This window comes from Amphibalanus amphitrite, unplaced genomic scaffold (assembly GCF_019059575.1).
Source record: "Amphibalanus amphitrite isolate SeventyFive unplaced genomic scaffold, NRLGWU_Aamphi_draft 001598F_arrow, whole genome shotgun sequence".
Lineage (NCBI taxonomy): Eukaryota > Metazoa > Arthropoda > Thecostraca > Balanomorpha > Balanidae > Amphibalanus > Amphibalanus amphitrite.
The window spans coordinates 80,548-92,148 of NW_024883091.1; the positions used below are offsets into that span (position 1 = coordinate 80,548).

Here is an 11,601-nt window from a genome sequence, read left to right on the forward strand (position 1 = left end):
GAAATGATTTGAAAATGACGTCATATATCTCAAATTGTTATACCTTTCACTCAATGCTTGTGAATGGTCTATTTTTACCTTAATACGTCTATGACTAAATCTTAGTTCATTAAAGTTGACATCTTAAAAAGGTAAAACTCATAAATTCAAGGCCATTAATTCGTGAAAATCGTAACTAAAACGTGAAATTTGCGAAAAATGTCTAATGAAAATAAGGCCACCCTTGTTGACTTCAAGGCTGTTGGAAATCCTAGTGCCAACTAAAATATTTACCAAATCATTTTCAAATTACGTCATTTACCGATAAGCAAACTAAAGTGAAAAATATCGACAAACCGTGTTTCATCGTTTGAGATTAGGCCAAATATAGAATGATAAAATAAAAGGTAAACAATTTATTACAGAAATGCTAAATAAAAACGCTGATTCCCGCGCTGATTTCTTTCATGATAAAAGATAAATGGTAGGTGCTGCCACCTAGTGAACAGCTGTCAAGTGCAAATATGAAAGGCCAGTTAGGTGGCGCTAGCAGATTTGACAGTAGATGGCTCTGTAGCCAGTGGGTCTTCGTGTTTTTTTTTTTCATAGCCAATAATAAAGTGCGATGTTGATGTGTGCGAGTGATGCGACTAAGCAGACTGGTAATGGTTTGCTGATCAATGAAAAATAAGTATTTCGCTGTGGTCAGGTTATTCAGTCTCATACTACGACCCTTGATAAGGTTGAAGGACTAACGGGACTTTCTCACTTTTCAGGCTCAGCTTTCAAGGGCTGGAGCCTTGGGCTGGAGGCAGGTACCGTATCTCCTTAGAGGTCGTGCATCTGTTCCACCAGATACCCACCGGCGCATAGGTAAGTACATATTAGCCGTTTTCACGACGGGCTTTCCGGCGAATGCACCTGATTTGACCAAAGCTGCACCTAATTTTTTACAGCAAATATCTTCATTTTATGAATTTATTTCGGTGTTTTAAATTCGATGATGCTCTCTGATAATATGACAAAGCAGGCATATAAGCAATTAGTGCAACCCTAGCTGATAGCTGCTAAGAGACACACTGAACCTGATTTGACCAGATCTGCACCTAATCTGTACCAGATGTGCACTAAATGTGTACCAGATGGCCGTCGTGAAAACGGCTATTACCTACGCACCACAACCAGAAAACGAGGAATCCCTTTGTTCATTGTAATTTTGGCTTCACACTCCAGAGGCTGGGGGCATAGCCATTGCATGCAATAAAATATTCCGTTGGCCATGTCTCCCTGTCCCACCGAGCGTAGGTAGTCGGCCAATGTTAGTGCAGTGGTCGAGTGTGGAGCGGACCCCATACCTCTCGTGACTTGCCCTGTCCTGTTGAGCAGGCCAGCCGAGGAACGGTTGAGCAGTCTGAGCAGGGAAGACTGGCCCACTGACCACCTCTAAGGAGTAAGGTTACGAGCTGACACAAATGTGGCCTACACAATTACACATACTTATCTGTGGCGCGCCAGAACAAGGTGGTTGACCTGTAACACATCGACGCGGCCGGTAAAAAGACTTCGCCTCCACCTCGGATCCTGGACGATGAAGTGACTTTGTATGCTGTCGAAAAACGGTGATAGACGACAGGTCAGTAAAAAAATATATACAAAGATGCGATATGGTAATGTATGTGTGCTCGTTCTAAGCAGTCCACTTGCCGGCAGTATGGCCAAGGTAACTTTCTATTTGCAATCCGTTTCCGTTTGCGGAAATGAATTGCGGAAACGGAAACAAGGCCGTTTGCGTTCCAAACGACTTGAAACGACAAAAGACGATCGTAATAAGGTGGCGAAGTACTAGAATGAGCAGCATGATTGAATAACGTATAGAAGAATTGGTATAGTTAACTTTTGAACTGAAGAAGGAACGTTTCCGAAATATATTCATTCATTTTAGACTAATTTTGGACTATTAAAAGATAGTGAGCATACGGTTATTCTTCTACGTTATTCGACAAAAGACGACTTGAATAGGTCAAGTGAACAATTCCGATAACCATAGCTATAACCATAAGGTGCGATAACCATAGCTAGCATTCCTTTTTCCGCAGCAGGAGCTCTGCCATCTACCAAACTAGAGAATAAATGCAAGTAACGACAAATCTCTCGCTATATGCTCCTTTATTCTTCTCAACTTACGCTAGCTTTTCTGAGCTGGCCGACAATAAAACTGCAGAAAAGTTATTATCCCTTTGTGCGTGGCAAAAGCTCATTCGTCACCGTGTTGATGGCAAAGGCAGCTACCGCTGACAGCGGCAGCTTCCAAAGTGGCCCATTCGTTATTAACGTTGACAATAATTCCTAAACGCGCCGGGAGCTGCGCGCTCCGGCGGGACTCAGATTGCGGGATTTCAGAGACCCGGAACCGTTTAGCACATTTGGGGACCTCTAATCGAATGTCCTTGTTGCGTAAATCCCGTAATACTGTTGACGCTTATTCCGCACAGAGATCGCGGAACAAAGAGAATCAGCGAGCTTGTTATCTGGCGAGGCCGCAGCTTTGGCAGACGATAACTGGCCGTAATCCTCACAAAAGCAATGCCGTTATTATCAGCGTCCATTCGGCGTCATTCTCCATATTCGCCGCTCGGCGCCGCTCATTAATCGTCATTGAGTTATCTGTGGCAGGCCAGGCCGACCTCCAAGAGCAGGATACACGGCCGAACGCGCCCCCGGAGGCCGGCGCGCGCCCCCGCGGGAGGCACTGCCGGCGGCGGAATCTGGGTCAGGGCGCTGAGGGGAGGAGTTTGGCCACTTCCTGCGTGCCCCTCTGGCCACATCTCCCCGGACTGAGGACAGGGGAGGATGAATCACGCACCGCCCTGTCCCCTGGGACCGGACGCGGCGGCCGTGGACGGCGGCTATGGGGACGTTGCCGACCGGCACGTGTCACCGCTGCCGCCCGCGGGTCTGATCCCACTCCCCATAGCCGGCGGCACGTCTGCCACCAGTGTAAAAAGGACCACTGATTAATACGGCACGGCGCACAAAGCCAGCCAACTGCGTCCGACCCAGCCCCGCCTGCGAGCGCCGCCGCCGCCCCGCGCGCACCGATAATTTAACGCCGTAATGGCTCACTGATCAAAGAAAATTGCATCTCATTCAGACGGCTGATTAACCCTCGCCCTGGCAGGGGGGGGTCGATGCGACCCCCCCCCTAAGGTTTTTCGAAGATAGCGTAAAAACGGCGGCGCGCAGCGCCGCCAAATTTGGCACAGCTTATGGGGCAACCTTTTTACAAATGACCTCAAAATTTCAGGTCCGGGTGACCTTGGGTCAGGTCACCAGGTCAGAAAAACCGGTACAAGGTCATGGTCAAATTTCAATTTTCTTTTTGCACCTGTCCAACTCACAGTTTTGGACTGATTTCCTTCAAACTTTCAGGATGTGCTAAGTTCATCGAGTTGTATAACATATAGTTCGGGTTTTTTGAGGTCACTGACCTGAGGTCAGTTAGAGGTCATTACGTCGTAATGTTAAGCCTATGGGAAAATACTAAATTCGGAAAATACTGGAGATATCCGCTTCGTTCTATCACTTTTGTGCTTTGAAACCACAGTTCTTAACAGCAGGTCACTTGGTGCTTCTTTGTTTGGCGTACTTATCCATGGGTCAGGTCAAATGAGGTCAACTGAGGTCAAATGACGTTTTTGCCAATAACTTGGCACATAATGACGCTAGAGCTTAAAAAATGGTGTCATTGTGTTCCTGGTGATCAGCCGAATCGAATGATATGCGATATGATGCAATTTGGTTAACTTGAACTTAATTCATTATTTTAAGTTTACTTAAAATTTAAGAAAAACTTTAAGTACACTTAAGCAAGCTAAAAAGTATATCATTCGACGCGCCTTGACGTGCTGAGTTCACTGGTGCTTTTCATTTTGCTCTATCTTAATTAGATCAAAAGTTATAAGCGAAAAACTTTTCACCTGTTTTTTAGCGAAATTTTTACATTTATACCCCCCAAAACCCCCCTAAATATTGACCTAGAGCAACCAAATTTGCACAGGGGCGAGAACTCCGGGGGGCCCACCTACCTACCAAATTTGGTGTTTCTAGGTGCCATAGGAGCCAATCGCGAGGGGGGGTCGCATCGACCCCCCCCCCCTGCCAGGCCGTGTTATGAAAAAGGCCCTGCCAGGGCGAGGGTTAATAGACGAAAGTGGGGTTGACATCCCATGCGGTTTAATGGCTCGCGCCCTAAAAATGACGCGTATTTTGGCGCTTGAGCGTTTTTAGCCGGATTAGAGAGAGCTAAAAGCTAAATGTGTCTCTTAGAAAGCTTGTAAGATGGAGAACTATTACTCAAACCCGCTTTGATTGAATAGCTACTGTGGGTATGTAGGTACTCATCGCTACCTGCCTGGTCCTACCCTACCACGTTATTCTACATAAGCGGCTCACCGCAGGCGCCGCGCCAGAGTGACGCAGCCCTCGCTGCCCTCCCCGAGTCCAATCACGCGTCTCCGGGAGCAGTATGGCAGCGCCCGCGGCCCGGACAGGGTCGCAAATTATGCCACCATTTCTCATCTGCAGGTACGCAGTAACGCCACGTCCCGATACACTTCTCAGTTGACAAAAACAGCTCTTCAAGGTCCGGCCGGCCGGCGTTGCGTCAGGTTTTGACCTTCGGCTGAGCGGGCTGGGAGGCTCGCTCTCCGATACGGGGAGCTGTTTTTACGGCGTCGGTCCCACAATACTCCGTGCTTCTTTAATTAACGGCTGTTGGGCTTTATTTATCGACGATGTCTGCAAAACGGAGGCACACCGAAATTACGCAGCACGCAACCCCGCATGGAAGGAGTCATTTGCGAGGCGGTTTATCTACCGTGCGGGGTGTTTTTGTGTGGCTGGTGAGGTATAATTGTGCCAACTATTGATACAGGGCTGTGGTTAGCTCCAAGGTGATGTGAATCTCATCACTGGGGAGTGGCGGTTTGGCGGCGGAGACGAAAGAAACGCCTAGTCTCTGGCGTCTCAGGGTCGCTGTTTGTGCCGTACTTGTGCGTCCGATGACATACGGGCCGTGCTGAATAGTTGCCCGACTGGCACTGTCGCAACGAGAGCAGTGCATCACCCGGCGTTATCGCTGGCGACGATCCAGATTGTAAATCAGCGCAGCGCTCGTATTATTTCACACCGCCGGCAAAATCAGCCAACGAGTCTCACTCAATCCTTCGCCAAACCAGCCTGAAACAATAACACTTCATCCCCATTGGTCATGGCTCGGTTGAGTTTCATTATCCTCGGGCCAGCAGTCCAAGCAGGCACCTCTCACCCGAGGCACGGGCTCGGGCCGGCGGCACCCACCCGGCCGGATGTCCGTCAGACGGCTGCACGACGCGTGGGAAAGGTGACGGACGGGCGGCAGACAAACCCAGCTGCCCTGCCCCGCGCGGACAGGGTGGTCAACCGTCAGACCTGTGTCACGGCAGACCGTCAGACCGTCTGTGATCCGCTGAGGACGGCAGACGGTCAGACATGTGACCTATCCGCGGGACTCGTGGAGCCGGGGACTGGGATTCATCATTCGAGAGGAATGCAGCTATACCGATCGATATGGTGAGCTACAAGATTTTTGTAACGTTCATGAAAACTTCATGATGATGGATAACCCCTCAAAACTAAAAGTAGCTGTAAAGCTGCAGTTTAACTCAGATCAGCATGATAAATTACGTAATTGTTGCTTTCACCGTGAAAATCAAATAAATCGCTTGCTCCTTGCAGTCAGAGCAGGAAGCCCGTTTGATTATGAGTAGCCTGACTTCCGCTGATATGACGCTGTCGGCTGTCGCTCCTGACACCGAACAGGTGCAGGGGTCAGGTCGGGTCACCACCTCTGACCCGCCGACTGGCCCACTAACCCGTCCAGGTCTCAGTCTGCTCCGGTCTGGCTCAGTCTGGCCCAGCAGCGGCCTCGGACACCACGCTGGGGCAATGTGTGCGCGGTGGGAGCTCGCCACTCTGCTGGCCTGCCTGCTGTGTCGGTGGTCGGCCGGGCAGCATACGTCTGAGGTGAGCTACGGGGTGCTGTGGGTCAGGGGTTCGGCTGGGTCGGGTCACTGTTGACAGTATGTGGACGGTGATGTGTCCCATTCACGCTGGAAACTGCCCTGAGCTGGTGTTATACACACACTGCGCATGGAGAAACGCCACACTTATAGACTGTGCCGCAATGCATACAAGAAAACGGCGCAGCATACCTTCCCTGTCGTGAGGCTATCAGCTTTATAGCTCGCAAATAAAAGCCTTGGGCCATAGCATGTGAAAGATAAGTTGTCAATGTATGTCTGCATTTAAAAAGAAGACACTGTGACCTTTTCTGTACAACAATTGTCTAATTAGGCGCCCTATTCACTGTTGGCGCAAGTCTGGTGCGTCTTTGAACCCCTCGCAAATTCATAAGGTGTGACGAGATCTCTCCAGTCCAAGCTGGCTTAAACAATTGATGCTGCTGTTGGTGCCCGTAAGGCGTAAGGGGATTTTCTTGGCGTGATATGTGAGCTCCGGAAGCGGCAGCCTTGGCAAACATTTCGCAGTCACACTGTAATTTAGCTGGCTTTGCAATACTGCTACATTCAAACGCGGTACATCATTTGCCTGGATAATTTAATAGAAAAGCGACTGATTGCATTGCCGGAAGTAGTCTGAGCCCTCTGTAGGCCCTCGTGTGAAGCTGCAATTTTTTCCGATCCCAGGCTAAGGTTTGTAAATATCCAGAACGGTTCCCAGTTTGTCGAGCGCTGTATTTGATGTAGTATTGGGTTTGATGCAGAATCTGAAAATGAATGGAGTGTGTTACACGCGGTCATGGATGATATAATAATATCTCATGATGCTGTGAAAGGTCCACCATTTCGCTAGGTGTACCTATGTAACAGGGCACATTTTTATCTTTCTAACTGAAGAGAACATATTGATCATAATTATGGGCTGTACTTACCAACTGGCACGTCTGCTAGCACCACAAATCGTGTCGGTTCATAGGCCCGCCACATAAAGCCTACACTTCTGCACCACTTCGCGCATTGCTGCGGGGTTGTGATGTGACCCCACATGTGTTCCCCAGGGCACATCTGGCAGCAGCCCCCTGTCCGTGGCAGCCCCGGGACCGGCTGAGATGCAGGACATCCAGAACATGGTCCGGCGCACAGTGCGACAGATTGTCTCTCAACTGGATCCCTCGGCAGAGGTCGCCAGCTCAGGGTCACGGACCAGAAAGGTCAAGGTTAGTCATAGGTCATCAGGTCAGGGAGATCAGTCAGGAGGGTCAATGTGTTATTAGAAGAGAGCAGCATTTTCCAAGACATGGATTGAGAGTGCTCGAGTCAGACAGAGATGTCCCATGGATCGGGAAGTTCACGCGATCACTTGAGGCTAAGGAGCGGGTGGGTCGATCGAGGTCAGATAGAGGCCATTGATTCTAGGTCACAGACCAGAAGGATTTCGGTAAGGCAGCTAGCTCCATATAGACTTTGCCACATGATCTCCTGCCGCTGTTGTCCTTCGAGGCCAGTTCAGTAAACGTTCACTGACAAAATGCTGCAATACAAGTACTGTCTGATCTTTCACTACATACGTCTTTTTCCAGGATTTCACGCGTCAGTTCCACGTGGGCACCAGCTGCCACGACATCCAGCTGACTCAGGGTGCTGACCGGTCGGGGGTGTACCTGGTGCACCCCGCCAACCTGGCCCAGGGGCCGTGGAAGGTCTACTGTGACCTCGAGACGGAGGGAGGCGGATGGACGGTCAGTATTGGGACTCAGGGACAGTGCTGGGTCACAGAGACGGTACTGGGACAGAGGGACAGTGCTGTGATGAAGGGATAAGGCTGGAACTGTGGGAAAATAGGTAACTGGTTCAGGGGATGATTTGGGTCGGAGGGACGGTACTAGTCCAGAGGGACAGTATTGGGACAGGGGGACGGTACTGGGACAGAAGAACGGTACTAGTCCAGAGGGACAGTATTGGGACAGGGGAACAGTACTGGCAGAGGGAGACGGTACTGGGACAGACAGGGACGGTACTGGGACAGGGGGACGGTACTGGGACAGGGGGACGGTACTGGGACAGGGAGACGGTACTGGGACAGAAGGGGACGGTACTGGGACAGGGGGGCGGTACGGGGACCCGCAGTTGCTACTGTACACGAACCCCAACTCTAGCCGTCTGTCCTGTCCAGTAACAACCGATAACATTGATATCGACTGCCGGTCCCTGTACAAGAACAGCTGAGGTTTTCTGTACGTGCCCTCTGACAGCTTATCGTTGTTCCCTGTGAGGGTGCTGGGACAATTTACTCAGGGTCGCTGTACAGTAGCAACTGCGGGTCCCCGTACTGGGACAGGGAGACGGTACTGGGACAGGCAGGGACGGTACTGGGACAGGGGGACGGTACTGGGACAGGGGGACGGTACTGGGACAGGGGGACGGTACTGGGACAGAAGGGGACGGAACTGGGACAGGGGGACGGTACTGGGACAGACGGGGACCGGTTGGACCGAGATAGAGACGTCATGTACCAGGCTGTTTGAACTAAAACGGCTGTTTCTGAAATCGCCACGCATTGGACGTGGCAAGTTGTACGAGTCACCCCTCTCAACACATATATTTAGTACCTACTATACATGGCTTTGTCAGACCACCGGAGTTATGCTTGTCCGCAAAGCTGGACACATTTTGTGTAAGTATGTATGTGCGTATTTTCGTGCAGGTTTTTCAAGTGAGGGACGACGTGGAGCCCCATGAGAACTTTTTCAGGAACTGGGAGGACTACAAGGTCGGCTTCGGTGACTTCGACAGGGAGTTCTGGCTCGGTAAGTTTAAATACTCGCCTCCTAAGTTTGAATAGGTAATCTTTCAACCTTCCATGTAGGTTTGCATTTATATGAGATGCGGTCAGTGTATAAATGCATAATGCGTCGCCTGTATGAAGTTAAACGGTCCTATTTCACCGTCTGCTGTCAGGGAACATTCTGATTTGGGCGCTGACAAACGTTGACAACAGCACGCAGTTCGAACTGGCCATCGACCTGGAGGACTGGTCCGGAAACAAACGCTTCGCCAGGTCAGGTCGCGTCAAACGCTTTGCCAGGTCAGGTCGGGGACTAACGTTTCGCCAGGTCAGGTCGGGGCAGACGCTTCGCAACGTTAGATTGGGGATTAACGTTTCGCAAGGATAGCCTGGAAATAAAATGCAATGCACCATACACGGCACAGACATGACACAATATTTGGGTGTCATGTTTCCAGATGTTTTGATCAAAACCTAGCATCACAGAACCTTGGTAAATTGACTTCCTTCGTTTGAAGCTTGAGATATTTTTTATAAAGACATTATGTGCCGCTTTCCCTATAGAATATAGACACTCTGCGCTACCCCACAACATTTTTTTTATAAGCATGGTAGGCGTATTACATGGTTTTGCGATTAGGTACCTACGACTTACGATTATGCCGATTTCCTTTTAGCAAATATCTTGTTCAAACAAAATCACGCAAGCGTTCTGCTTTCACCTGAATACGATTGTGATGCAATATTAGGCTTCGTTAAATCAATCATTTTTGTTTGATTTCAAAACAATTATGGAATGATAACAGCATTCACAACTGCGCACATTTATCAATTATGTTTGCACAGTGGCACTGCGCAAATATGAGTCACTTGACCACGGGCTAAGCAAATTACGCGTCCCTATTATTTCCATGCGAACTTTATTTATCGCTGGCAGGCTTGCAAACTTTGCGGAGCTGCGACGCAGAAAGTGGCCACTTGTTTGGGCGATGCAGTAGTTAGTATAAGTATGTCCTTCCTTGGCTGCATTTTCGGAATTGCACTGTGTGTGTGAGTCAGTCAGGTGTTTGGAGGTGATTCAGCCCGCAGTTGGTATTACGCATGGCCCGATATCGTTGATGGACAGAGCTTAACGCGTCGGACGTCTTGTGGTCTTGGTGAGCAGTGAGCACTGAGCAGTGCACTAATCAAGGCCGCACTAATAATCGGGAGATTAAAACGGGTGATACACAGAACATAATACCTACACATACATACATAGAACTACATGCCAAAACATAATGCATGTGCTCTTACCGATGGTATACCTAGGCCGAATACTTTGCAAACCTGTCGTACATATTAGCTCATTCAAACCACAATTAATTTCACTTTACCCATTAACATAATCCTGCCCTGCTGAATGCTTTTACCGTCGTCAGGTACCGCGGTTTCCGGCTGGGTCCCGAGCGGGACGCCTACCGCCTGTACCACCAAAACCTCTACTACGGCAACGCCGGCGACTCGCTCTTCAGCCACAACGGCCTGCCGTTCTCCACCTTCGACGTGGACAACGACAGCCGGCGCGGTAACTACAGCGAGCGCAGCTGCGCGCGCCTCTACAAGGGCGCCTGGTGGTACGGCAACTGTCACGACTCCAACCTGAACGGCTGGTACCTGGGCGGCGCACACCGCAGCTTCGCAGACGGCGTCAACTGGTACACGTGGACCGGGTACCAGTACTCACTGCGGCGCACCCAGATGAGGCTGCGGCCGCAGAGCGACGCGCCCATACCCATCGGACAGGACACGTTCATCCTAACCAACCGAGCGGGCAGGGGTGGGGACTCAGGGGAGCGGGTGGATGTGCCGGAGCTGATGGGGCCGGCCAACACCCTCACCAGACCATGAGGATCGCTGGACACTGGGGGTCCCAGACTCTGAGGTTCACTGGACCCTTATAACTACATCACTACACCCTAACCTTTGAGGACCCTTATTGAACCCTGAGGAGGGGCTACAAAGAGCAAACTTCTGGAAGTGGATGAACATGCTGAATCTGCTGGGGTAGGCCAATAGACAAGACGCTTACTAGCCCCTAATGACGGACCTCCAGCATGGCTGCAGGGAACAGAACATCATTTTATGGAGATATGTGGTTGCGACATGCGATGCTGCCCCATCGTTGCATCATTTCTAAGCTACGCAACATTACATCAAGTTTCTATGGTAGTTACATCAGTTGGTTATGATTAAACATAGTTGTCTGCTCAAGATATTGTCGTCAGAATAATAAATACTCGTTCGATAGTATGAGTATTTATCCTTGTTTAATAAGCCTCTCCGTAAATATGTGACATATAATAATATAAATATGTTTGTGACAACTGACGCAAATTTACGCTTGAGGTACTTTAACCCTCGCATGTGTAGGGGGGGAGGGTCGGATGGACCCCCCCCATGGTTTTTCGCGAATAACTCGCGTAAAAAGCGGCCGATCGCGACGAAACTTTCAGTACCCTCGCATTGATCAATTTTACACCTACCCTGAAAATTTCATGACCCTGACCCAAATGACCTTTGACCTGTGACCTCTTTTCCGAGACCATGTTTGGCCGGAATCGCGATTTCGCGTATGTCGGCTCGCACTAGCCGCGTGTTTGCAAGCTTTTCGTGGTTTCAAACGTTCAAACATGTGATTTGATGTTACTCCCGTGTGTGTCAAGGTCACCTGAAGGTCAGGTCAGGTCATTGACCTTTGGTGACCTCGGGTGACCTCGGTTCACTTTTTCGAGTTTT

At 49.9% G+C, this 11,601-nt stretch overlaps 1 protein-coding gene across 2 annotated transcripts; it reads left to right on the forward strand.

Moving 5' to 3' along the window:
- The first annotated feature begins 5,905 nt into the window (after positions 1 to 5,905).
- Positions 5,906 to 11,145, forward strand: LOC122374074 (microfibril-associated glycoprotein 4-like). Of its 2 annotated transcripts, none has more exons than XM_043352596.1 (6): positions 5,906 to 6,042; positions 7,097 to 7,255; positions 7,619 to 7,777; positions 8,743 to 8,845; positions 8,997 to 9,096; positions 10,245 to 11,138. In XM_043352596.1, the coding sequence occupies exons 1-6, from the start codon at positions 5,965 to 5,967 to the stop codon at positions 10,711 to 10,713; spliced, it is 1,068 nt and encodes a 355-aa protein (XP_043208531.1). In that variant the 5' UTR covers positions 5,906 to 5,964; the 3' UTR covers positions 10,714 to 11,138. The 2 variants fall into 2 exon arrangements, with proteins under 2 accessions (XP_043208531.1, XP_043208532.1); XM_043352597.1 differs by having other exon boundaries at positions 5,934 to 6,042; positions 7,097 to 7,249; positions 10,245 to 11,145.
- The last annotated feature ends 456 nt before the right edge of the window (positions 11,146 to 11,601 follow it).

What these genes read in the sequence shown, in the direction of transcription:
- LOC122374074 (XM_043352596.1), top strand. Translation starts at nt 5,965, where the DNA reads ATGTGTGCGCGGTGGGAGCTCGCCACTCTGCTGGCCTGCCTGCTGTGT. An exon ending in CACGGACCAGAAAGGTCAAG is followed by an intron (nt 7,256 to 7,618) that starts GTTAGTCATAGG and finishes GTCTTTTTCCAG; the next exon opens with GATTTCACGCGTCAGTTCCA. An exon ending in GGAAACAAACGCTTCGCCAG is followed by an intron (nt 9,097 to 10,244) that starts GTCAGGTCGCGT and finishes TACCGTCGTCAG; the next exon opens with GTACCGCGGTTTCCGGCTGG.